Raw genomic sequence first — 23,549 nt, 5'->3', positions numbered from 1 at the left:
GGCAGAATTAAGTGACGGAGATAGGACCTATCGTGTAAGTCTCCTATGCTAGAGCTAGGAGTTTCTCTCTAAATAGGCTGGCGCTCTTGACCTCTGTGGTGAAGGGACCTTTTGTCAAGGTCTGCTGGATATGAGATACCAGAGACTATAGAGTGTCTGCAACGCTTTGGACGAAGACGAATAAATTTTTAGCTAATGTGTGATGAATAATGAGCGATTGGTGAAGGCTCGGTAGCGGCGCTCTTGACTTTGTTATGAATAGGTAAGTCAAATCACCGAGTTTTGAGGGACTTGATCGCGATTAGATATAGCATAGCTACGTAGGCAAGAAAAGGAAGTATTCTGCTATAATGCGATTAACGTTATTCTAATATTTCCCTTGAAGATTCGAGCGAAATTGTCGGGGGTTAGGCTTGAAGAACAACGGTGATCACTTACAGTCGGAGTCGAAAACAGATTCCCCTTTTTACACATACGAATTGTTTCCTAGACCTTACCTTGAAGCGCCCTAATCTGTATTAGGTTACTCTAGACATAATCCCTGTTTAGTGATATGGCATCAAGCGGGTTCGCCGAATACGTCATTGTAAGGTACTGTAATTCTCTATGGAATCTTAGAGAATGTTCCTAACAAAAGTACCTCCAGGGTTCATGTTTGTTCAACCTTGTTCCTACTATCGCCTTTTGGAACTGAATCTACGCGGCAGTTGCTCATACACAATAGGCAATAATAGTAGTTCTCTGGTATGTCTAGTGAAGACGGTATCCCAAAAACGAGACTCACATGACGGGCCTAGGTCCAAATCGAGATACCGTTGAGACGTAAGGAACTTGCCGATTTGGTACAATCTGCTGGTGAACTTGTGAGGCTAAATTGCTGAACTCTCGTCTATAAGTTTGCTAATCTAATGAAGGAAGCTGCTCATAACTTACGACAGATCTCGGTTTCGCATACATTAATAGCATCATAGCGTGCAAAGTTAGTTGGACATAGTGGTGTTAGTAATTCAAAAGGAATGGAAGTTGAAGAATGGTTCCAGGGAGAACGATAAAAAAGAGCGACTTTCAGCCGAACAAGCCTCTCGCCTGGCAGAACTAACAAAGAAATGGAGGCGTCGCACCGGAACTAATGTACCGCAATGCTTGTACGACTGGATCTCGGAACCCGTTGCAAACTTCTGGGGGCACAGTCGGCCTCCTTCGAATCCCGCGCTCGCTGACTGTTGTCTACGTGATGTTGGTGAACTTGAAGATTCAACAACGCTTAACCCTATCCGCCGAAGGGTCGTACTCATCATACTACATGATATTGTTCAAAATGAGAAAAAGCGGTTGGAACGAGAGACCGATCCCACCGACAGCGAGAAAGGGAAGCTTCTCACGAAGGCAGTCAAAAATATCATTGGCGAAGCTTATCGCAGCGCTGACTTACCTAAAGAAGATCAAGAACGCGCGCGGAAGCGATGCATGTATCTCGAACGATATAGTAGAAGGTGGTCGTTGTTTAGTCGGAGAGAAGCCATACTGGAATTTCCTCTGGTGCATGCAGCGAAAATGTGCGTTAACCCCTTAGGATATAGGGTTAGTTACTAACTGTCCTTTTTGTTTAGTTTCGAACGAGCTGGGCTATCAAAAATAAGATTGAACCTTTGAACGCTTATGAAGAAACGATGTACGACGAAGATTATCGATCAATATTGCGGAAGGCATATGAAGCAATATATAATGCATATAAGTCTTACTGATGCGCGTTTCAGATGCGCAACTCTTATCATATTGCCCTATTTACCGGAGTTGCTTCTGGTTATACAGGCCGGAAGAGGCCACATGACGACAGCAGAAATTTCGAGGCGTCTGCTAGAAGAGAGCTACTTTACATTCTTGCGCTCAAGGTTACACTGGGCAAGGCTCTGTCCTAGGGTCTCAAATTGTTAGCCTAGGCGGGTGTCCATATTTACTGGAGTTCAATGAAGGTAGAAACCTTTTAACATCTGACCTCAACAATAGATTCTATGGTTCCTGTCTACGGTGGTTATTCAGGAACAGAAATAAGTCTTGGACAGACGGGCCAACCATCGATTCCTGATGATGATGGTCCTCAACCAGATGCATTATTGCGTCACAACGAAATGCCCAGCGAAACTGCTGACTCTCGCAGAGTCATGGGCCTTTCACGATCCTGCCAGAGGCCCATCAATACATCAAAATCTGGGGATGTTGATATCGGAGCTAGAGGAGGCAATGACCGCACGCAACTTGATACCAGTTCAGCGCCAGGTGCCCGAAGCACATGTGTCACTGGAAACTGAGAGCCATCTGCAGGGTTTCCATCCATTCCCCGGTCAATGTTCTACAGCCTGGGGCAGCTGAGTAGGGGAGCACAGATATTTCAGTCCACAGAGGTTGCAAACGCATGAATTGAGCTTGATAGTGCTTTAAAAACTCATGAAGCCTCTCCTGTGTCCTTCAGTAACATTTATCTGAGCCTCAATTCTTCAGAGGCAAGGGGAACTTTCGGATCCAGGCTTGCAAGCAGGTCTCATCGCCATAAACGTAATCGGACTCATCATACTCGTCAATCAGCTTCATCATAGTGCGATTAAAGTCCTTCATGGCCGCCTGCCAGATATACCAGCCATGATCACCCCACTGTAGGCGCGGCTTTGTGGTAGCTTTGGCATATAAGGCTCCAGGTATTCCTTTCTCAGAGATAGGCTTTTCAGGGTCGATAGATGCTCTACGGGACGCACAGAAGGATTCAAGCCCAGCCTGGTCATCGAAGTACCGGCGCTGGTGGACTCCGACAGCCTTAGTGAATTCAGCATTGAGGTTGTGGGTCGCCTCAGTTATCTTCGCGTTGTACGAATCAGGGTTCATAGCCGAATATTTGAAGTTCCGGTCTATGGTAGTGATAAGGGCGAGGTATTCCAGGCGAGTGCCTTCGAGACTAGCAGGAAATGGCTGGCAAGCAGCGGTATGGTCACAGTAAACTCGGAATGGTTCGCCTCCATGCCAGAGGCGGTCAGAACGTTCAAGGCAAGGGAGGCAGAAGTCTTCGTTCGGTATGTCTTCCATGGTGGATGACGGTTTCAACGAGACGAGGGTTGTGACTTTCAACAGACCGGAAAGCCTGATGTTGTGGAATATCTAAAAAGATGGTCTGCAGGATAGAGAGCTAACTGCTGCAGAGTGGGAGTGTGAGATAAGAAGAAGAGGAGGAAGAGGAAAAAGAAAAGGAAGAAGCTAAAACAGGGGTGACAGGGAGTCTTTACACCTCTCTTCTAGAAGACAGCAAGCAATCGCCTAATGGAAACTCCCGTAGAGATGGGAACTTCCTTCTTCGTAACGCTAACCCACGGTAGTGATATCTTTACCCGCGGACAGATAAACCGGAAGAGAGAAGTGTATACTGTAAAAGCTCCTGCTAATGGACTGTACAGAGGTAAGGGATATTCGAAGGAAGTTACGGAGTGAAGTGGGAGACGTGTTCGCCAGTATCTCGGGTATTCTGGGAGGCTTAACTGAAGGTAAGAAAGGCAAACCATACACCGTCTCGCGGGCTAGGACGGTCACGGCCATGCTAGACTTCGCCCAGGCGCCAAAGTGGTTTCAGAGCCGCGCGCCACAGGGGCAGCCTAACAGTCACAAATGGCCAAAGCTGCTGGATGTAATAAGCATTCGATCATCAATATCAGAAGCTTCGTGCACTCTACCTGTATTTGGGGAAAGATCGTTTCCGCTCTTGAGTCGGTGTGCTACGCACTAGGTTGTGGCGGGTGATGGTCTTGTCGCCCCCTGTTGCAGCCCAGGTTGGTTTTTGGTCAGGAATCCATGAGGGTATAATGAGGGTATAGCTGACAAAAAGCGGCTCGTGTTTTTCCGCCGCGGAGACATGTCGCCGAATCTGAAATCTCAAGCTTGGAGTTCGAAGTGATATGTATAGACTCGATCTGGCGATATCAAAGTGACTTGTGATCTTCGTAACTTTTGAGAAATAGTGCACAATGAATGGTAGCAGACATAGCTCGAAATGTTTTCTGTAAGTATGCAGTACTGACTTTGATATACGAGGAAGTCCCTCTAGGAGTTAGTGAGCCGGTCTTTTCATCTCTCCCAAATTCTGCCGGAATTTCGGCTATCTAGAGAGACAAATTGTAAACTGATCCTCCGGGATCTGTGATGGGCCTTGAATATGATTTCCACTTCCCACCGACTAAGATCATACACTCATACGCGGACGAGCTTGACAGTCACGTCACCGAATTCCATGATTTTCAGAAAAAAAAGGATGATAGGCATTTTCCACCGTACTCTGGTAAGGTTGACTGAGTCAAGTTGGAGCCGAAGTGACTAAGCTCATCCAGACTAGGAATCAAAGTACAGTATGCCAATGTGGATTTATATCGCAGGAATGTGGTCCACACGCAAGAATATTCACTACTGTGACGATATCAAATGGTGGATGTTCTACAGTTCAGAGTTTAGAATAGAGCACAATTGAACAGCTCAGGTGATCTTGGCTATGTTGACTGGACCGATGGTCTGGTGATCCCGGAGAAGCCGTTGAACCGAACACCTTTCATAATGACATTGATTCACCAAGCTGTTATCTTAGATGATGCCGCGGCATCTCAAATAAACGGTGCAATTTGCAATTGCATCTCTCCATAAAACCAAATAGCCGATGTAACACAGCATAGCCTATTTTGAGCTGGGTCGGTAGGTATTTGGGGTTAAAAGAAGCCGGTGAAAGCAGAGGGTGGTGGAATTGATTATGGAGGGCCTCCTGAAGGTCAGAACTAGAACGAGAAAAGACAGAGTGCTATAGTTCGTAATATATAAGCGCCTCTTGTAATCGGCACCTATAATCTTAAACCTAGCGATTGTCGATTGATTCGCTATTTGCAAATCCTCAAGAGCTGAACCGCTGCACGTTTACTATTAGAAATGCCTTTGATCTTTCTGGCTCTGCTCGCTTTAAACGTCTTGCTCTCCCGTGCTGGCCCTACCACAACTAAACCCGACTGCCAGCTTGATTGGAACCTGTGCACGGCTAGTAATGATGGAACAATGTCCTGCTATTGCGATGGTAGTAAACAGCAGCAAGGTTACATTTCGATGACCAACTGCTTCGCAAATGATAATGGACAGCTGACCGCGCGAGAGAAGTACGCAATGACTTGATCTATCACTGGGTGCTTAGTGTTCTAACATACTGTCTCTACATAGTGGTGGGTTTATGGGCTCGTGTGACATGGGTGATGCCCTGGCCAGGCTGCCAATGCTTCAAGCAACTTGCAAACCTGACAGTCAGTTGACATCAATTAATATGGGTATATATAGTCTCTTTCTCACGCATTTAACTCACTGGGAGTAATTGTTAGTTGTGCTGACAATTGAATAACAGACGGAGTTATATCGTTCGAAGGTGACAAGTTGTCTTGCTTTGGGCAGACTTGGGACGGCGCGATCTTCTCTCACTGATTCAGGTCGGAGACGGCAACTTGCCAACATAAGTAACAATTGGAGCAGTATGGCATGCATCTGATAGGCCCGTGCATCTGTCAAGAACAGTAGATGATAGATAGATAGTGGAAACATGATTGTGATTGAGGTTTATCCTGACTACAATTCAGCGACATTCTACCCAACAAAAACCGGGGAGGTCCTCGACAACAAATTTCAACTACTTGTCAAAATTAGATAGGGATCACAATCAATCGTCTGGCTCGCCCGAGACATTTCTAGGTATCTTCTCCACACTGTAACCACGCTTGCTTGCTTTATGTTGACCACGATAATTAACCCCGATCCTTATAACTAAGACTTAAATAGCAATCTGAAAAAACCGTAGCCCTGAAAATAATCAACAGTAGCAACGCTAACGATGCTTGTTATAAGGAGATTGAAAGCTATATTACCTAATAGCGTTCCGAGTATCGTGGTCGCGTAATTCTACGGACGTGCCTAGATAACTTCGAAGTGACTGGTCCGGAAGGAAAGCACGTGTGTCTTGTGTACGAGCCGATAAGAGAACCTCTATAGATTTCACAGAGGCGCTTCGTTAATCCCAAGATCCCCCTCCCTATTACGAAGGCCTATATCTACTCCTCCTTGCTAGCCTTGACTATCTTCACACAGAGTGCAAAGTCGTCTATACGGGTAAGCGTTTAAAGCCGTTCTTCTATACCTTTTTAGGATTTCAGACCTAATTTATTTGTTAGATCTAAAGCTAGAAAATATCCTTATAAGCTTTGAAAACGAAAACATTCTTCTAGACTTTATCAAACGATAATAACCGATGAAATTTAAGGTCGACAACGAGAATTCCCGGGAGATTTACCGCTACTATAATTACTTCGGTGCTCTTGATAGGAGAGAAATCAAAGATATTATCCCTAAAATAGCCGATTTTGGGCTCGCTATAAGACTAGACAAACTATCTACCCGAAACGGAATATTAGGAGAGCGACTTAGTATTTACCCTATATAACCGGACTATTACCGTGCTCTAGAGGTAATCCTTAGCTATAGGTAGGATTTTAAGGTAGATATCTAGAACTTTAGTATACTAGTAAGACCCTAGGTGTGAAGGGCTGTAGCAGAATTGATTCAATTGTACTAGGCCAACATGCTGTTTTGCAACAATCTTAAGGAAAGAAGGAAGAAGGGGTAGGAGTCGGTCGCAGTCCTTAAGAGCGTCCTCGGGTAGGACCCACTAGAACCTCGCTCGGACCCCCTTCTGCTAAGGCGGTATCCGGAAAGCCATGGCATATGGTTAACCACCGGGCTCTGGCCCGTTACACTAGGCCTATTTCTTAAGGTCTATTTATAATATAACGCTTTCTGTTTCCCCTATATTTATTTGTAATTATTAGCTTAGCATCAAGTCTAATATTCCTGTTCATAAGCTATAGAATATCCTTGGAAATAAGGAGTTATTTGAACAGGTATATACGAAAAGCTAATACGACGCAACGTCATACCTCGCGGAAATAATTACCTAACTCGGCCCTCTACCTAGGATATTGCTCGCGAAATCAAGGGCTATATTAGAGTACAATTAGCCTTAGCCTATCACGAATAACGCTAGAGCACTCTGCAATAATACTCAAGAATTCTTTAGTAGCCCTTTCTTCGACGCAGAAGGTTAGTAGACAACTATCGCACGTTAATACCCGAGATACTAACTAATTCAAGGAAAATTCTGCTATAATAAATTAATTTAATCTAGATATTTAAAGGATATAGCCACGTTCCTCGAAGAGAGCGATCGAGAAGCATTTCTATCTTTTGTTAGAGATATAGTTACCTAGCTCCCAGAGAAGAGGAAGACAGCTCGCGAACTAATATATCACCCATTCCTCAAACTTAGGGCTTAATTAGCTATCCGGTTGTATTAGGAAAATAAGGCCAAATCTTCTACGAACCGGATCTCAGGGCAGCCCTTTGCGTTCTAAGTTTATCAACCAAAAGGTGCACCGTGTAGTTGTATAAGATAATAATTTGCATGAATATTCAATAAGCCCTTTCCTAAACTTTAATCCTTAATCCTTTCGCAAATTCCAAGAGTAGAATGTATTTGACTGTCTATATACATATAGCGTTTCGTAGTTTTGAAATGAAGCTTTAGTATATTAGTCTATTAAAAACCTATGATACATCAGTTACCCTAACCGCACCAACCGCAACCACCCTATATCGTAACAGCACACACAAGCCGCCAAATTACCCCTCCGGATCACTAAGAAGGGCCAGAGCCTTCAGGTGCAGCGGGAATCCGCGGAAGCTTCACGCGGCCATACATAGCCTTCGAAAAGACCACTTTCCTATCGGGGTACACATGTGCGGATGTAACGCGGGAATCCACCTTCCTTAATAATATAGAACCGTGGAGAGGGTCATTATGTCTAGGAGTTGCATAAAGGTCGCCCCCAATCCGTTGTTAAGTACTTCGGCCAATCAAGGCGTTCCGGAGAGAGGGCTAGTGCTTACTGCACAGTGGCCGAATCAACTTTGTCCAGTAGGTGCGGAATAAGATCCACGGCATTTTCGGTATAATGCTTGACCCACGCGACATCCTGGGTTGTTCCTCTATTACTCCAGGTAAGGGACTTCAATTTCTGGACTGCGGTAGAAAACGTGCGAGAAATATTTGTTGCTGGTGGATCGGGGTGAAGCTTGGAAGCAGTATAGGCGAACAGCAGTCAGATTGTGAAGGCAGGTGTATTTGACCTGTATTGAAGACAGACAGACATTGGCGGCAAAGGCACGGGTATTTATCAATCCCCATCACTGGTTATCATTCAATGCCATCTCCGTGATATACGTATGCTCTGTACGGAAAATGATCTCCGAAGCGCTTGAGTGTTCTAATAAATAACGCAGAATACACCCCGGTTGGAAAGTAGCTACTTGAGCCGTCAGATACAAAAGTGCGTGAAATCAAAGGCTAGATACGATTTCGGGGCTTGCTGCAGCCTTCGAGTATGATGTGCGACAATCGGAGTTTCAGCTGGCGCCTCGAGGTATTCTCGGAAGCCACCATCACCAGTCGATATTACGCTCTGTATTCAAGCGTTTGATGAGTTAGCGCTCAAACTCTTCTCATTCAACAGGGCCACCCTGTTGTTCGAGGTCAGCGAGAGACTATATGCCGTATACAGTCGTCGTTCGAAGTGGAACTCTCTCGTCAACAGCAAAGTAAGCAACAATTTACAGTTTTTCCTCGTCAGATTGGCGTCCATCTCCCCACGTTGGCAGTTTTTCTATAGGGCAATAGAGGGTAGGAAAGCAAGGTAACCTGCAGCGGCATCCAGCTAGCTAGGGCACACATTGTAGAGATAACCGTCCCCCGTTCTGCGAAATCGATATCTTTTTTGAAAGGACATTTCAAGCCACGGCGTTGAAGTTAACGAGATGAGCGATTCGCCGGCGCTGAGATCAATTCCTTCATGTGATGAAAACTTACATTTCTAATGAGATTACTCCGTACCGTGACCACGAGATGTACTTAGTCCTCAGTCTATTATTGCAGACGGGCTACTAGCGCCTTTGGGCCGTTCCATCTATCCTTCCAGCGCTTCCTGGCAGGTAGATAGAAGAAGTGAATGAGGGATTTCAGCTTACCGCAGGAGCAGGTCGCTAGACCTCTGCGTTGGAACCTCTCGCCCAGCCCTGTTAGTGTATGCTAGGTGGTTTGATCGCTTTGCGTCCTGGCACGTGACGACTTGCTACGCTTAACTTCAACGTGTAACACGATACACAGTTAACACCACGCCACTTAGGACCAATTCATGCGTCGCGACTTCTGCAACCATGCAGTAGCCCTGCTATCTGACGCAATTAAGATATGGGCTTAGGTCTGTGCCTCCTCCCACAAGCCTTACATGATATTCGCCGTAATATGAGAATGTTCCTCGCCTTTTGGTTTGTTAAACCTCTATACATATCGCCGAGTCTGATGGAATTTTCTGCTAGCTGAAGTAGCAGAAGTGATACCTAAATCTTAAAATTTAACAATTAAGCGAGCAGAGATGCTTTTCTTCTTGAAAATGGCAGAAATCTGAATCAAGAATAGGGAGAACATAACGTAGTTCCCGGCCGAGCGAGCCACCCCAAAACACATAGTAAATGCGATAAATTACTACTTCCTATCTCAACAACCATAGTCATTTATAATAAGATACTAAATACATATAATCTAGGTATTGTTTCTAATCTACTGGCAAAGCATAGAAAGATTGCAAGAATTATTATAGGCGATATATATATCTTTGATCCCTGCGTTAAAATTGCAGTGTATTTTATGGTAAAGCATCGAGATAATTCTCTAGATTAGTTAAAACTATAGTATGTTATTTCAAATGCTAAGGAGAACCTATATGCTTATATTCAAATAATGAAAACCTATGGTTGTTGAGATATGAAGTAGTAATTTATCGCATTTACTATGTGTTTTGGGGTGGCTCGCTCGACCGGGTGGCTCGCTCGGCCGGGAACTACGTTATTGAATGTCGAATGACTAATAATGGTGGGGAAAGGTGCCGAAGTGGGGGTTGGCCATTGTTCACGTGCACTGTCCCAGATGTTCTGCCCAACCCCGCCCTCTGATCCGATCGCAGAACATGGATTGTTTTGAATATTTTGAAGCAGAACCCGAAACGATCAATACAGTCCATGTGCACTTAGGATCAGTGCTAGTAGCTATTCATCGAATGGACCCATGGCCTACCTCCGACCGACTACGAAAAACCCTAATCAGGTTTCTTGCGATCTCCTGAGCGACTGGCTGCCGAAAGCAGAGTTCTCAGCAGCGGAGGATGCGCCACACATGAGACTGTGTCGAAATGTCCCGTTAGAACTTCTTCGGCCTTTTCAAAAGGAGGTATCGGAAATACGCAAATCTTCATTTCTTCTCCTTTAGTTAACGTCTCGGCAGAACATGAAGACGAGCTTGATCAAATTTTCGAACGGAGCATCCCCACGAGAACCCTACGGCACTTTAACAGCAATCCTCCTTTACGAAGAGAACGCGACTGTGTCCCTTGTTAACCATGAAGCAAAAATACCACTCGCGAAGGGCGACTCGGTAGAATGGAGTGGATTGATCGAGATCTTGAACTCGTGTATCTGTGTGGTTACTTGGAGCAGAGAAACGATTTGATAGTCTGGAATGAGTTCAGGTATCATACAGGGGAAGGGATGCCTGTTATTTGAGAAAATGATGGAATGCAATATTCAAGCGAACTAGACGGAAGCGGCGAGGAATGAACTGGAAAAGGGGAGTCTGGCAAGAACGGGATCGCAGATATCGCATTGAAGGACGGAACGGAATACGCAAGTGCTTGTACATCCGCGGTATCCGGTGAGCGAGCCGAAAGCGGAGGAACATGATCTAACCGGACTTCAGCTGTTTATCCACCGATCTGCAAACCGCGACTTACTTGAATAATCTTGCGCTTGGGGCACTGGCCATCCTATCTGCCGCTCATCGATCAATTGTAGACCTGTACCAGCAGCGAGGACTGAATGTTCCCGTGCGGACTGCTGCGATATATCTCCAAAGTCCGCATTAACGTGCGCTGTTCGATAGTCAGTACCAGGTTGAATAACCATAAAGGGTTGAGGAGCTCACTCGATGGACAAAGCCGGGGGCTGATCTGATCATCATCAACGACTGTAAGAGCATCTATAGAAACAGTCGGACCTGGCGTGTCGATTGTAGACTGGTTGTCTAAACCGGACGGGGTTTTCTCTGTAGTCGGTGAACCCGCTCCATTATCAGTACGCCGTCTTTTCCGCACATCCTCGGCAAGGTTGATCATTCCACCACCTGGACCAGTTCCCCACTGGGTTCTTGGAGATACAGTAATCATAGGGGAGAACAGGCTTGAGAGCTCTTGCTCATCAAAAGCATTAGAGCCAAATGGTTCCAAATACCACCTGGTAAATATATCCCTTGCGGCGTTAAAATCAGCGCGTAGAGATTTGCATATCTCAGAAAGTCTGGAAAACAAGTATAAGTAAATGGCAGCACTTTCGGGGATTGTGCACACACTGGACAGTTTTCCCAAATATGCACTTGATTATACAAGGCACAGAGAGATTGTTCATGTGAAGTTTCGGTAGACGAGCACTGATCTCTGTATATTGACTTTGACACAGAGAGGTCGTGAAGACGTCTATCGACTGCTTCCCTTTGGCTATGTTTCTCAATGAATAGAATGACGGAGTGACTAAATTCCATGGTCAGCTCTATATGGGCCAATGAAAATGGGTACAATGTGTACAGACAGTAGAAGAGGATATCGCCACTTCTCATGCCCCATTTGCTCTTGCATTGAAGCCTGTCAACCGCTGCGACTCCCCAAGCCGCGGCGAGCCGCATTTGTCGGAGATGTTCGGGATTGCCATTTGAAATCGACCCCATCATCTTGTTCACCACATTTTCGTCGATGCCGACGCAACATGCAACATGACAAAGTGCAACGAATAGAAATTTTTGATAGGATGCGATAAGTTTCGCCAGTTTTGCACTGTCTTCGCATTTTTGCGTGAGTAAAGCGTAAGACTCCAACGTATGGAGTATGTTTGTATGCTGACGTTGAATAACCGGTACTGAAGAAAGGCCTCCTTCAATTTGACCGGGCTCTTTTAGCAGTGACTGCAGAATGGATGGCGATGAGAGAGACTCGGTATCGAGAGATGCAGAGGATATGGCCTTGGACCAATTTTTAGCGGTAGGTATCTTTTTGATGAAGGAAATCAATGTTTTCCTCCATGCTTCTTCTGGCTCGGGTGGACTTGGAGGCAAGGTCTTTTGACGTTGGCTACTCAGAGAGCTTTGTGAAGATTCAAGCGGGGAGACCTGAGGATTGACCACGAACGAAATCCGGGATTTCAGAATAACATCCTGCGGCACATAAGCCGCCCATTCCTTCAATATTAGGTGAAGGCTCTGGATTTGTCTTTCCAAGCTGGAGACATAACAGGAGGGACTATGCGGGTCCATCTTCTACGAAGAGGATGAAGGAAGATGTTCAAGAGGGAAGACGGTCAAGGGAGGGCGGGGAAAGTTTTGAAATGGAACAACAGGTGATTGGGTAGACAGGGGTAGGGCCTACTAGGCCCTACCCCTGTGATCGGGCGTACATAGCCCCAGACCCCACATGCGATTTCTCTCTGGGTCACTGTCGATCATGATGATCGACTGGGTCTGTGCAGGTAAGTATATCGCTGAGATCTCCTTACCAATCGGGTTCCGTTCCCTTGTACTACATTAGGCTTCAGTTTCCTCATACCTTTACTTTCTTATCTAGTCAATGGGCGGGATGCGGAGGTGGTGAATATCATTTCTATCCTTATCCTTCCGTGTGCATTGAAAAAAGAGGCTGCAGGTCAGCCCTCACCTTATGCACAACCAACCGCCCTCCTATTTCCATCCACTCCACCGCTCCGTCTTGGTATCCGACAGGGGTAGGGCCTGGTAGGCCCTACCCCTGTCATCGCCAAACGCATCTGCAACTGCATCCTAACCAAATCTCCAGTGGAGTAGCCGGCTCTGATTTATCGCCCGCCACCAACGCCAATTTAAAACTCAGACGCCGCTATGTCAAACGAGAAAGTCAAGATGCTACCGGCAACACACCGACTCCAGGTATGTTGCTTTTCAGCCTCTCTCATATTGATTGATCACGTTAACTACAGTGCATTGTAAGCCTCAGCCGCCCACCCCCAACGTAGTCCCGTGGACGGACCCAAAAAGAAGAGCCTTGACAAGAGGTACTTGAAGCCGTTCCTCTTTACGATTATAATGCTGTCCTCCTAAATCCTGCTGTTTGGAGTTGGATATGATTGGACAGTTCGGGGCCATCGTTGTTCTCCAGCTCGCCAACATGGTTCCAATTGTCTTGGCACGACAAGCAGCGGACTCGGAATGCCGGGCCTCTAGTCCCATACAAGAATAGCTCTAGAGAGCTACTGGAATTGAGAATCGAATTTCCCACGAATTGGTTTGACCAGAGGGTTTTCACCCAAATGCTAAGCTGCTTGACCTCTTCCAGGATCTATGGAGGACCGGGTCACGTACACGGCGTATCATTGCCTTGACAGATTGTAAGCGCTTCCATCAATCCCTTACAAGGAAAGCATAGCACAAGGTCCAACTTGACAGTGCCATCCTCACTGCTTCTTTCACAATATTGCATGATAAAGTGAAATAGGACATGATTCATCTGCAATATCAGAGCTTTATGCGCCGGTCTGTTTTTTTTGGCTGATTTCATCCTGTCTTCCGACTTTTGTCTGATCACAATTGGATTGAATAGGGCAGATTTGGCATGTATGATACAAGCTTAGTCTAATACAGTCTGTTTGGCATGGTTTATCCCGAAAACATGAAGGGTATTCAGACACAATTTTGAACCAACTCGTTATCCCGTACTCAGATCGAGACCAGCAAAAGATCGAAGGAATCATTCACCACAGCGCCCCGGCCCATCATGCTTCTATATCGGCCTTGTATTGTCTCAATCACGGCGCTATTGGGCCGACTCAGGAAGGAGATCAGATCATCTGAGGCTGAAGCAGGCGGTTTTTCAATGTCCCAATGATCAAAATGCCAAGTTGTCAGGGCTTATTTGAGAACAGTACCATAGCTCCAATGCGCCAACACCTCCTCCATTAATGCGTCAACATGGTTGTCGAGAGGTTCAGATGGTCTCACATATGTCAAAGCCTTGCACTTGTCCAAAAAAATCTAGCATCCTGGGTAAGGTCTTCCGGGGGATGCCAAGCCCAGAAATATGGAGAAGCGATTCTCGAATAAACCAATTGCTTTAAGGCCAGCCTTGCTGGAGGAGTCAAGAAAAGCCGATAAATCGGAGAGGGCTTTGGAGATTAGCTTAATAGCTCTCTCAGAGAGTGTGGAACTGATCATGACTGTGCAGATCCATTAATCGCGACTGATGGTTTCTAGAAAGTGAATACTATTGAACTTACGAATTGTACAGATCTATATATTAAGGATCCTGACCCATTTCTGAGCTCCTCTGTCTTTGACAACACCTTGATCTCAGACACATATCACTGTAATGGGTTGTCTACCCACTTTCTCTCTTCTGTCCTTTCTTACCAATTGCGTTCCATCCCTAGGTTTCCATCACAGTAGTAATGATTCCTTTTGGGGTGGGGAAGAGGAGGAAGGTCCCAGTGAGGAGTTGGACGGAGAGATCCACGGCACCATAACTTCGCATGCGCAATCTGCGGGCATGGTATATAAGCCCGATCCTGTCTACCGTACAGACACTCCTTTCCAAGAAAGAGTTGAAGCAGACTCAGCTACTTGTCAAGTGAAGCCTATTTCAGGTGAGCTACTCACAGATCTAAATGTTCCGTTTCGTCTCTCACTGTGGAGGATCACAGAACCACGGGCACAAGACAGATCTCGGAGATATCTTTCACGACTAAGCAATAGCTTGGACAGTAATATCATTGAGCTTCCATCCATACCTCCAGATTGGTCATGTTATTCGAAGAACCGAACCTATTCGTAAACTATGCCGAGATGCAATCGAGAGACTCAGGATTGGGTGAGTCTTTCATCGAACTATCTTCATTCTCCACGCTTTCAATATCTAATAATTATGTGTCAGCCAAGAAGATTGGATCTTAATTTTCTGAATGAAGTGAGGAGCTTTGACTATTTCTGCCGCTTGTCGTACAATCACAACACAGTCGATACTCCTGACATTATGTTTTTGATGTACTATAATGGCAATGGCGGTCGTGGTGGGTCCTGGATTCATGGGAAGCCTCAGTCCATTTGAAAGGTCTTTTCTTTACATGAAAAGATCTGTGAGGCTAAAAAACTCTTGCCTTGGAAACTATTATTGTCAAAAAAAACTAGGAAGGAGGACATGCTTCGCATTTTTGTACCACCATATCTTTGGCTTAAAACCTTCAACTGAACGTACAGTGGCCATTCTTTTGCATTTGAAACATAGCACATCCCTCTAGTAGTATAAAGATAAGTGGGGGATGTGGCATGTCCAAATACTAACGAACGCTGAGTGTACCAGTAAGAGGATCTGTATCTCGATGGAACTCGCCAGTATTCCAACGTAAAGGCACTACACTGAGTACGCTTCCCTCACATTTACCACTTGTCAATGCACCTTGTGAGAATCCTCCAAATTCACGTTTTGAACAAGCTGATTGACCACTGGCAGACTTGTCAAGCTCTCTTGTTCAAACACTGTACAGGACCGCTCGAAATCAGTTTCACCTGTTGTTTTTATTTTAATTGGTTTGGGAACTTTATCTTGCATCGACTATACCCATTTTAGTTAGGCTCTGCCTAGAGCAGTGCTTGCCGGTATTCTGATACCGTTGTAGAATACTATATAAAAATAACCTTTGTATTGTCTTGTATAGGTTGTCCATTCTACAGTGGCGCCGCAAAAGTCTCCGACCACCCCCTGACCGCTATTTAATACCGCCTACCTAATATAGCCTACGGAAACCCTATAAACGCGAATATCGTGTACGCGCATCGCGTTGTTTATAATACTCTTCTACTTACTATACTAATATGCCTCGCACAAGGGCTGGTTTACTAGCACCTAGTCCTCTAAGACCTAGAGGGCCTATTCCTTCTATCCCTAGGTAACCTACGTCTCCTGATATCGCGCAGCCAAGACGCAGAAATTGCGAATTAGACGCGAATCTTCGTACTTAAATCGTTACATTAAAAGATGTGGCAAAGTGGTCTTATGGGCAGATTCATAAGAAATACCCTTCTATACCGCTCTCGACTATCAAATACACTTGCCTTCAATCGCGTATTCGCGATAAAGAACAGTCACTAAAGCGATCTGGGCGCCCGAAGATCTTAACTAATGATAACCGTTAAAAGATCCTCGAAAAGATTCACGAAGATCCTCGGGTCTCGTATGATAACCTACTCTCTGAAGTAGATTATAAATGCAAGAAGGATTCTATCGCGCGATTACTCTCTGTCGAGGGTCTCCGAAAATGGCGAGTTATGAAACGCCTATCTCTTAAGCCTAAGTATACGGCTGCACGACTATCTTGGGCTTTATGGTATTAACACTACACTAAAGATGATTTTGGCCGAGTCTTCTGGTCTGACGAGTGTATAGTTGAGCGAGAAATTGGACTACGTCTAGTATATAGCTTTATTCGCCTATCCGACTAAGCAGTCCAAGGCGAAGTTCAACTAGTACTATATCGTGGATTTCAAGTTAAACAGATGTTTTGGGCTGCATTCTCAGGATCGCTTCGCCGAAGTGGCTTAATAGCCCTTTATAGAGATCCAGAATCGCCTCGTTAAGGTGTTAATCGCTTCGTTATTCTCGATTTATATAAACGAATTCTACCGACTTTGCTTATCGATCCTGAATCAATCTTTCAACAAGATAATGCTCTAACGCATACTGCACAGATCGTACGCGAATTTGTAGCAGAACTAGGGCGTGAGATTATGATTTGGCCGCCTTGCTCACCAGATCTCAATCCAATTGAAAATCTATGGACCTTACTTAAGCAAAAGATTTATGAGATTAGGTGTTATGGGTATCTGGATTGCAGGTCAGAGAACCTGTTGGCTAGGCAGAGGGTCCAAGTCTATAGGGTCTGAATTCCAAAGACTGAATCTTGGAGTCTGGTAGTCTCCACTAGATTCCACAATAAATACATGGAGGGTCCGCGTACCGAGCCCCCATAGCCCCACATACGGCCTTGGGGTTGTTACCCTAAGCCGATGCGGGGTCGATTCAACTGTGAATCGCTGGAGTCACCACGTACGACTTGCGCCGTGACACGCGGAGGGTGCAGGCTATAATTGCATCAAATGGCTGGTACACTAAATATTAGATACTAGATTAATTTGATTATGATTTTTTGGAGGTTTTAGCACGGCAGAATTAATGGCAGAAAATGGGCGGTCAGCCAGGGTGGTCGGAGACTTTTGCGGCGCCACTGTAGTCTACTAGCACAAATCTTGTCCTAAACCCTAACCTGAAACAGCTAAGCTCTCATGTGGATTAGTTTCCTTTCGTGGACTGAGACCTTTTGTAATGAGAGGTCACATGATGAATGGTAGCGTAATTTTCAAGAAATATTATTACAAGAAACATTGAGCATCCTCCCTTGCATCACCGCTGATACTGTAGCACAACCCCAATGGGAGAGATTTATCACGAGCTCATTCATAATTGGGGCTTTTCCGTCGCTTTGCAGCCTCTCCTGCGCTGACAAACTTGAAAATAAAGAACAAGATGGACAGCGAGATGACGAAAAAAGGCACCGATATCTTCTAATAGGATGAAAACTGTTGGCCGTCTTTATCGAGTGTAGACCGCATAGACAAAATCGAAGAAATCAGTGAATAGGAACCATAGATTAGTGCCCATACCGAGATGAAAAGTCCGAAGAAGGACCGTTGGAGAGACTTTTTTGTCGAAAAGGTATCATTAAGTGACTTCAGGTACTCAGTAACCTTGGCGTTTCGTTCTTCAAGTCTGGACATCGCCGCTTTCAATATGGCAAAGTCCTTTAGAAGACCCCGATGGGTCGCTCGAACCATAGGTACCCCTCGACGTTGGTTTTCGAGGAAGCGTTGGGTTTCAGCAATTAACTGAGGATAAGACCCAATCTTGACACGAGAGCTGTGAAGGTCCAAAATATGTCCATCCAACTTCGCAGACGGATATTCCCACAGGATTATACATTTCCAGAATATTTTTCGTTTGCTTTCCTGCTGCTAGTACGCCTCGATCCACGAATAGTCCATGTGGTGGTTCTCAATCTCTGCAACCCAACAACTCGCAATTAGCCTATATAGGCTAGTAAAAAATAGTTCTGGACTTCCGTTGTATGCTGGAAATTGCGGAGTGGCAATTTCATCACAAAGGTAGTGCGAATATGCGTCGAGTAGAGTTCCGCGATATCTGAAAAATTTTGGGGTAAAATTTCCCTGCCAAGGATCGCACTCAATTAGCTCTGGCGGGTTGGGAAATCCAAGGGAGGGTTCGCCGCGGAAATCCCGAAAGATACACAGGCCAGGGTCGGGGCTTTCTGCACTTAGCACAACGACCCCTATATGGATTGCTTATTAGAATGGCAAACGTAAGATAAGTGATACATAGCTCGACACCTACCTATCTATGGTGCCGCTGCCGTCGGATGGCAATTTTGATTGGTCCATAGGCCAATATTGTATCTCGTCGACGTCGCTTGAGCACAAAGTGGAGGACATTGTCTGGTATTGAGAGGTAGAGGGTGGCTTCCGCTCGGTGGACCGATTTTCTCTTTGAGTATAACACCTCTGAGGCATTCCCAACAACGGTTCTGCCGAGTCGATGGAAGGGACCAGAGTTGATCATGTAGTCCGTTATCTCTGAAGGGCGTAAAGTCACCATTGACGATGCTCGAAGAGGGTCCGGGGTTTACGGTCCCCTTCTCAAACCAAGCTGGTCCAACGAACAAATCTGCCCAGAATTGGACATCCATGTTTAGGGCACCTCCCAAAGTCGCAATGACTGTCGGGCTTGGATTTTCGACTATTATGAGTTCATGTGTCTCTCTGATGGTGTTGAATGCAGTGATAAAATTGTTGAAGCTGAGATATTTCCGTTGGTCAGGATCAAGAGCAACAGGACCTCCAGCAGGGCTCAAGTCAAAGAACGTGACCGGTGTCGTGTTAACTTGATTGTATTCAGAGCTATTCAGGTAAAGCTCTAAATAGGTGACTGCTGGCCACAAGCCCGACAAACGGCGCACGTGATTACGGTACGAAGTAGAGTTGGCGTTTCTGTCCATTTTGCAAATTGGATGTTCACCTTATAGTCCCATTAACGAGGCATGTCGTGTGTGCAAGAATTGTGCACAAATAAATAAGGACTCCGTGATATGGCCTGTCACGATGACATCAAAAGAAAGTGGTCTTCCACATATCCTGATACGGGCTTCACTTTTACAAGTTGTAGAATGCATGAAGTCATTCACGTCGGTCTAGACTCTTGTGATTGTTAATGACTAGCTTAAATTTGTGGTTACGTTTCCCAACTGGTGTCGAGTAAACGTTCAACCTGTACAATCTAGTATGGATTTAAGTCATGTTCTTAGAGGATCCGCACGTGGGCATTGTTCTACGTTACTTTTATCCTGGTCAGTTAGGAGTTCACACCATTCTAGGCAGACTTACATCAACATGACCGTTACAACCTTGTCTCGTGAGCTCCGCAGACCCCCCGAGAACACTCCGATTTACTACTCAGGTTCCCGCTTTCTTGGTACATGGTACTAGAGCAGGTCCTGTCATATGATCTTTTCGGCTGCGGCAGAATCAATCAAGAAATTAAAGTTGTCTAAAGATAATAGTCATGTTTTGCGGCACAACTGCTGTACTAAACCCTTGGGTGTCTCAAAAAAAAGAGTATCGTCGGGTAGAAAGTGGTTAAGGTTTCTGGCCGGATGCGGCCGCTCCTGCCCGATCTATGTCATGGATGTTTCTGTGTTTCCCTCGTGAAAGATGAAGTGCCTAGTCATGAATGCTGCTTCTTATCACTATGACTATTGAGCCGATGGTTTCCGTACCCTATGGTGTACGTGTAATAAAAGGAAAAGATTTCGACTTAACAGCCCCGGTAAATGATTCCCATTTCTTGAGAACTATTCTACAGGAGCTGACTCCTTTGCCTTAAGGGTCTCAAGTACAAGATGGAGCTGGAAAGCGCGCTAGATCACAATCATCCAGGGGGCGAGACACTGAGGTGCATCTATCTGCTACTGATGAATGGAATGGCTAATATTAGCGGAAACGGCGCCGATATGACCATTTCCAAACGCCCGCCTCTGGCCCTCCCTATGCCTGGGACTGCACCTGTCGGGTGGAAACAGGTTGCAGATGTCTTAAACGAAATGTGGGAGGGATATGAAGATTTCGTCAACACGTTCTGCAAGGCCTTTAAACGGCATTCAGCTCAGCACAGACTAACAAGCCTTCGCGCCCGGCGTTGCACTTTGCTGTGGGCAAGAAAAAAGTATCGAGATAAATACATTTTTGCGTTGGAAGCTATCAACTCGGCGTGGAAGGAGCTGGACCAGGGAGAAATCGATTTACGACCTTTATGCTGCAATCCATATGAAGTTATGTACGAGGAACACGGGCCGCCGAAAACTAAAGTGTTCAATCCTAATCCCCTTAGTGACCAGGATATGGTGAATGTTGCTAATCACTTACAGCAATTCCGTGATTACATGGCCCAAGCTTCGGATCGGATCCGCGGCCTTGATAAAAAATTGTCCAATGGTGGAGATAGCAAGGAACTATTGAGTGGCATCACCCAACTTGGTAACAAACTGCACTAGGCCACTAGCTCTAGATTTTCAATCGATCCAGAAAATGTACGTTCGAAGCTTAATATCTCTCTACGAACGCATACGCTATTGAGCAGCCGGCCAAACAGCAGATCTAGCTAATCATCGGCAATAAAAACCAGATTGTGGTTCGGCTACAACCGATGATAGAAGATTTGCTAAAATAGCGGCTGAATAGCCCTCCGAGCCCATTCAAAGCGAGACAAGATCAGATCAATAAGGGCCACTCCATAGCACTACACAACGCCGCGACTAGCGCGGGTTAACGAAAATCTACGGGAAGCCAATGAGAAGGTGGTGATTAAGCGCAATCGGTCAATCAGGCAGATAGCATGCAGGCGAAAGATCACCCTTGATCAAGAGCAGACGGCTGTTCTGGTTGTCTTGCCACTGTCTGAACTGCTCGCTCTCTAAAATCCAGCGATACGAGTCTAACAACCCTTCGTTGGTTCGCTCGATACGGCCCTTATCATTATAAGGGCCGGTCGTTCGTAGATCCCGTAGGCATGCTTGATTGAAAGACTCCTCCGGTTGTGCTGAGGCAATCAAACTGATTAGTCGTATCCTGTGACAGTTAAGATAATCTCTACTACAGAAGTGAGCAGTAATAGGGCCGTGGTTACAGTCCGTTTTGAAGCCCTCGGTTAGGGCCGTGTATGAGATATTAGTTGTCATAACAGACCTCGAGCCGAAGTCGCTGCTTAGTGGTACCGAGACTGACATTGCTGACCTGAAGGTTTTCCCCGGAATCAGGCGACCGATAAAGTTGGTCAGGGGAGCCAATCTCCTCCCGGTTTCATACTCATGATATATCCACAGAGGGTTTTACTAAGTTAGGTTGGTTCCCTTTCTATTATCATAATGAGTAGTCGCCACACGGTACCATTTTACCTATTGCACGTAATACGAAAGCCTTTAACGACCAGACAATGCCAGATATAGAGCAATATGTTTTATTCCAGTACATTACACAGAAAACAATCATGTGACTTTATTTATAAATATGTTTCACGATTTTACGAGAGACTAAATTAAAAATAGACTAGCGTGTTTCAGAATTAAGTTTGAGAAAGAATAGAAGAGAACAAAGAGGTGGTTCAAACTGGTTTCGAGCGGTCCTGTACGTAATTGCCAAGAGATGACTTATTTAACTAAGACCAGCTGCCCAGAACCTCCTCGATCAGCCCTTGTATGGTTTTTTTGAGTATCCAACCATCTGAACGATCGGTTGGGCTTCACCCGTATATTTGGCCTATCACTATCGTGAGTTGAGTTGATTTGAATGTGCCTTTAACCTGACGATCCTAACATTTGCCTCTAGGTTTATATGAAGCCGGTCCAGCTAACTCTGCTCTGTGTTCTACGGGGGGTTTTCAAAAATTTTCCGAATGACCAAGTAATTAAACGTCAACAGTATGGACGGCAAGCGTCGGCGCGTGCCCACCCGTACTATTCCCAGGAACGCCGACGACCAGATTTACTGTGACCATCAGGACTGTCAGCCCATACCACCGATGTACGGTCGTCCATGTAATTGGAAGTGGGTAGCTCTACTTCATTTTATCCTTTCCGTCATATTCCTGCTTAAGTCGTATCTTCCCTGGTAAACATATGGATAAGCATGACCGTTCCTTCAGATGTCATGAGCCAGGCTGCAGCAGAGAAAATGGCTTCACCGACTCCAGTGGTCTCTTACGCCATCAGCGTGAGGTTCACCAAAAATACACTAACGCGAGAATGCCGATTATGTGTCCCTGCGCGGACTGCAGTCGCAGTTCTGGGAACATATTTACGCAGCGGGAGAACCTCCGAGAACACCTGCGCCGTCGGCATCAACAAGCTGATGACTTTAGCCGTAATACCCGTTTACATGATGCGACTGAAGTCTTGTCGGAAGCAAATGATGGCGGTAATATTCGTAAAGAATCTACACAACTGTATCGGGAGGTTCAGGTGATGACAGTCGTCTAGAGGAGTTGGAGTGCAAGGTGGCTGTACTCCAGTCCGCGATTGCCCAGTCAAGCTAGCCCAATCCAAAAACGCATGCCCTTAGCTTGATTTTATCGTAGAAAACGCAAAACCAAAAATGCCTCAGTGGACTAAAAGTACCAGTGTGGTCTCCATCACCAGAAGGTCAATCAAAAAAAAAAGAAAATTGACTGCATAAGGAAACCGGGTCAATAGAGCAATTGAACTAGCGAGAGTTATAAGTACTAGGGAATGAAGCCTCCTGGTTTTCAGTTCTCGCTACCTGAAAATTTTTCTCGACACAGACCAGATGAGCTGCAAAGTGTTTTCACATATGGAACCCCATCATGATGGTTCTAGTCAGTCACAGCGGAATTTTGATAGAATGACAGTGACCCAAACAATCCAAAGCAACGGTTCTCCAGCCAAGTCCTGCAAAGACTGGCCCAGCAATTTCACTTCCGACATCTGTGGCAATTTGGCATGTAGCTGGATTGGACTGTTTGAGCCAGAGTTGAACTACTCTGGCGTGAGACCAGTTTGGTGGCCGCAGGGTATACCTTGGATGAATCGTCGGCACAAATTGAAAAAAGGGTACGATAATTATTGCTGACTGGACCTTGAAAGCTAACGAGATAAAGAAAAAGTTACACTTCTCTGCGATCTACTATGCGGAC

At 45.5% G+C, this 23,549-nt stretch overlaps 4 protein-coding genes across 4 annotated transcripts; 3 read left to right on the top strand and 1 right to left on the bottom strand.

Annotated features, from left to right (window-relative positions):
- Positions 1 to 2,487: 2,487 nt before the first annotated feature.
- On the bottom strand, positions 2,488 to 3,075 carry N7539_008516 (uncharacterized protein; the record flags this gene model as incomplete). The annotated part of the gene is made up of 1 exon (XM_056938111.1): positions 2,488 to 3,075. One exon carries the CDS (start codon positions 3,073 to 3,075, stop codon positions 2,488 to 2,490), a length of 588 nt encoding a protein of 195 aa, XP_056786493.1.
- Positions 3,076 to 5,928: 2,853 nt separating this feature from the next.
- N7539_008515 (serine/threonine-protein kinase) lies at positions 5,929 to 6,295 on the top strand (the record flags this gene model as incomplete). The annotated part of the gene is made up of 3 exons (XM_056938110.1): positions 5,929 to 6,006; positions 6,055 to 6,162; positions 6,233 to 6,295. Coding segments are annotated over 3 exons (249 nt in total), but the record flags the coding sequence as incomplete, so codon positions are not given.
- Positions 6,296 to 6,301: 6 nt separating this feature from the next.
- On the top strand, positions 6,302 to 7,375 carry N7539_008514 (uncharacterized protein; the record flags this gene model as incomplete). Its single annotated transcript, XM_056938109.1, has 2 exons — positions 6,302 to 6,476; positions 7,317 to 7,375. 2 exons carry the CDS (start codon positions 6,302 to 6,304, stop codon positions 7,373 to 7,375), a joined length of 234 nt encoding a protein of 77 aa, XP_056786491.1.
- Positions 7,376 to 12,704: 5,329 nt separating this feature from the next.
- N7539_008513 (uncharacterized protein) lies at positions 12,705 to 12,982 on the top strand (the record flags this gene model as incomplete). The annotated part of the gene is made up of 2 exons (XM_056938108.1): positions 12,705 to 12,726; positions 12,822 to 12,982. The coding sequence occupies 2 exons, from the start codon at positions 12,705 to 12,707 to the stop codon at positions 12,980 to 12,982; spliced, it is 183 nt and encodes a 60-aa protein (XP_056786490.1).
- Positions 12,983 to 23,549: the final 10,567 nt, after the last annotated feature.

Source organism: Penicillium diatomitis (genome assembly GCF_028827545.1).
Source record: "Penicillium diatomitis strain IBT 30728 chromosome Unknown utg000013l_segment0_segment0, whole genome shotgun sequence".
Lineage (NCBI taxonomy): Eukaryota > Fungi > Ascomycota > Eurotiomycetes > Eurotiales > Aspergillaceae > Penicillium > Penicillium diatomitis.
The sequence above is the reverse complement of the archived record's forward strand: the minus strand, read 5'-3'. Positions and strand labels throughout refer to the sequence as shown.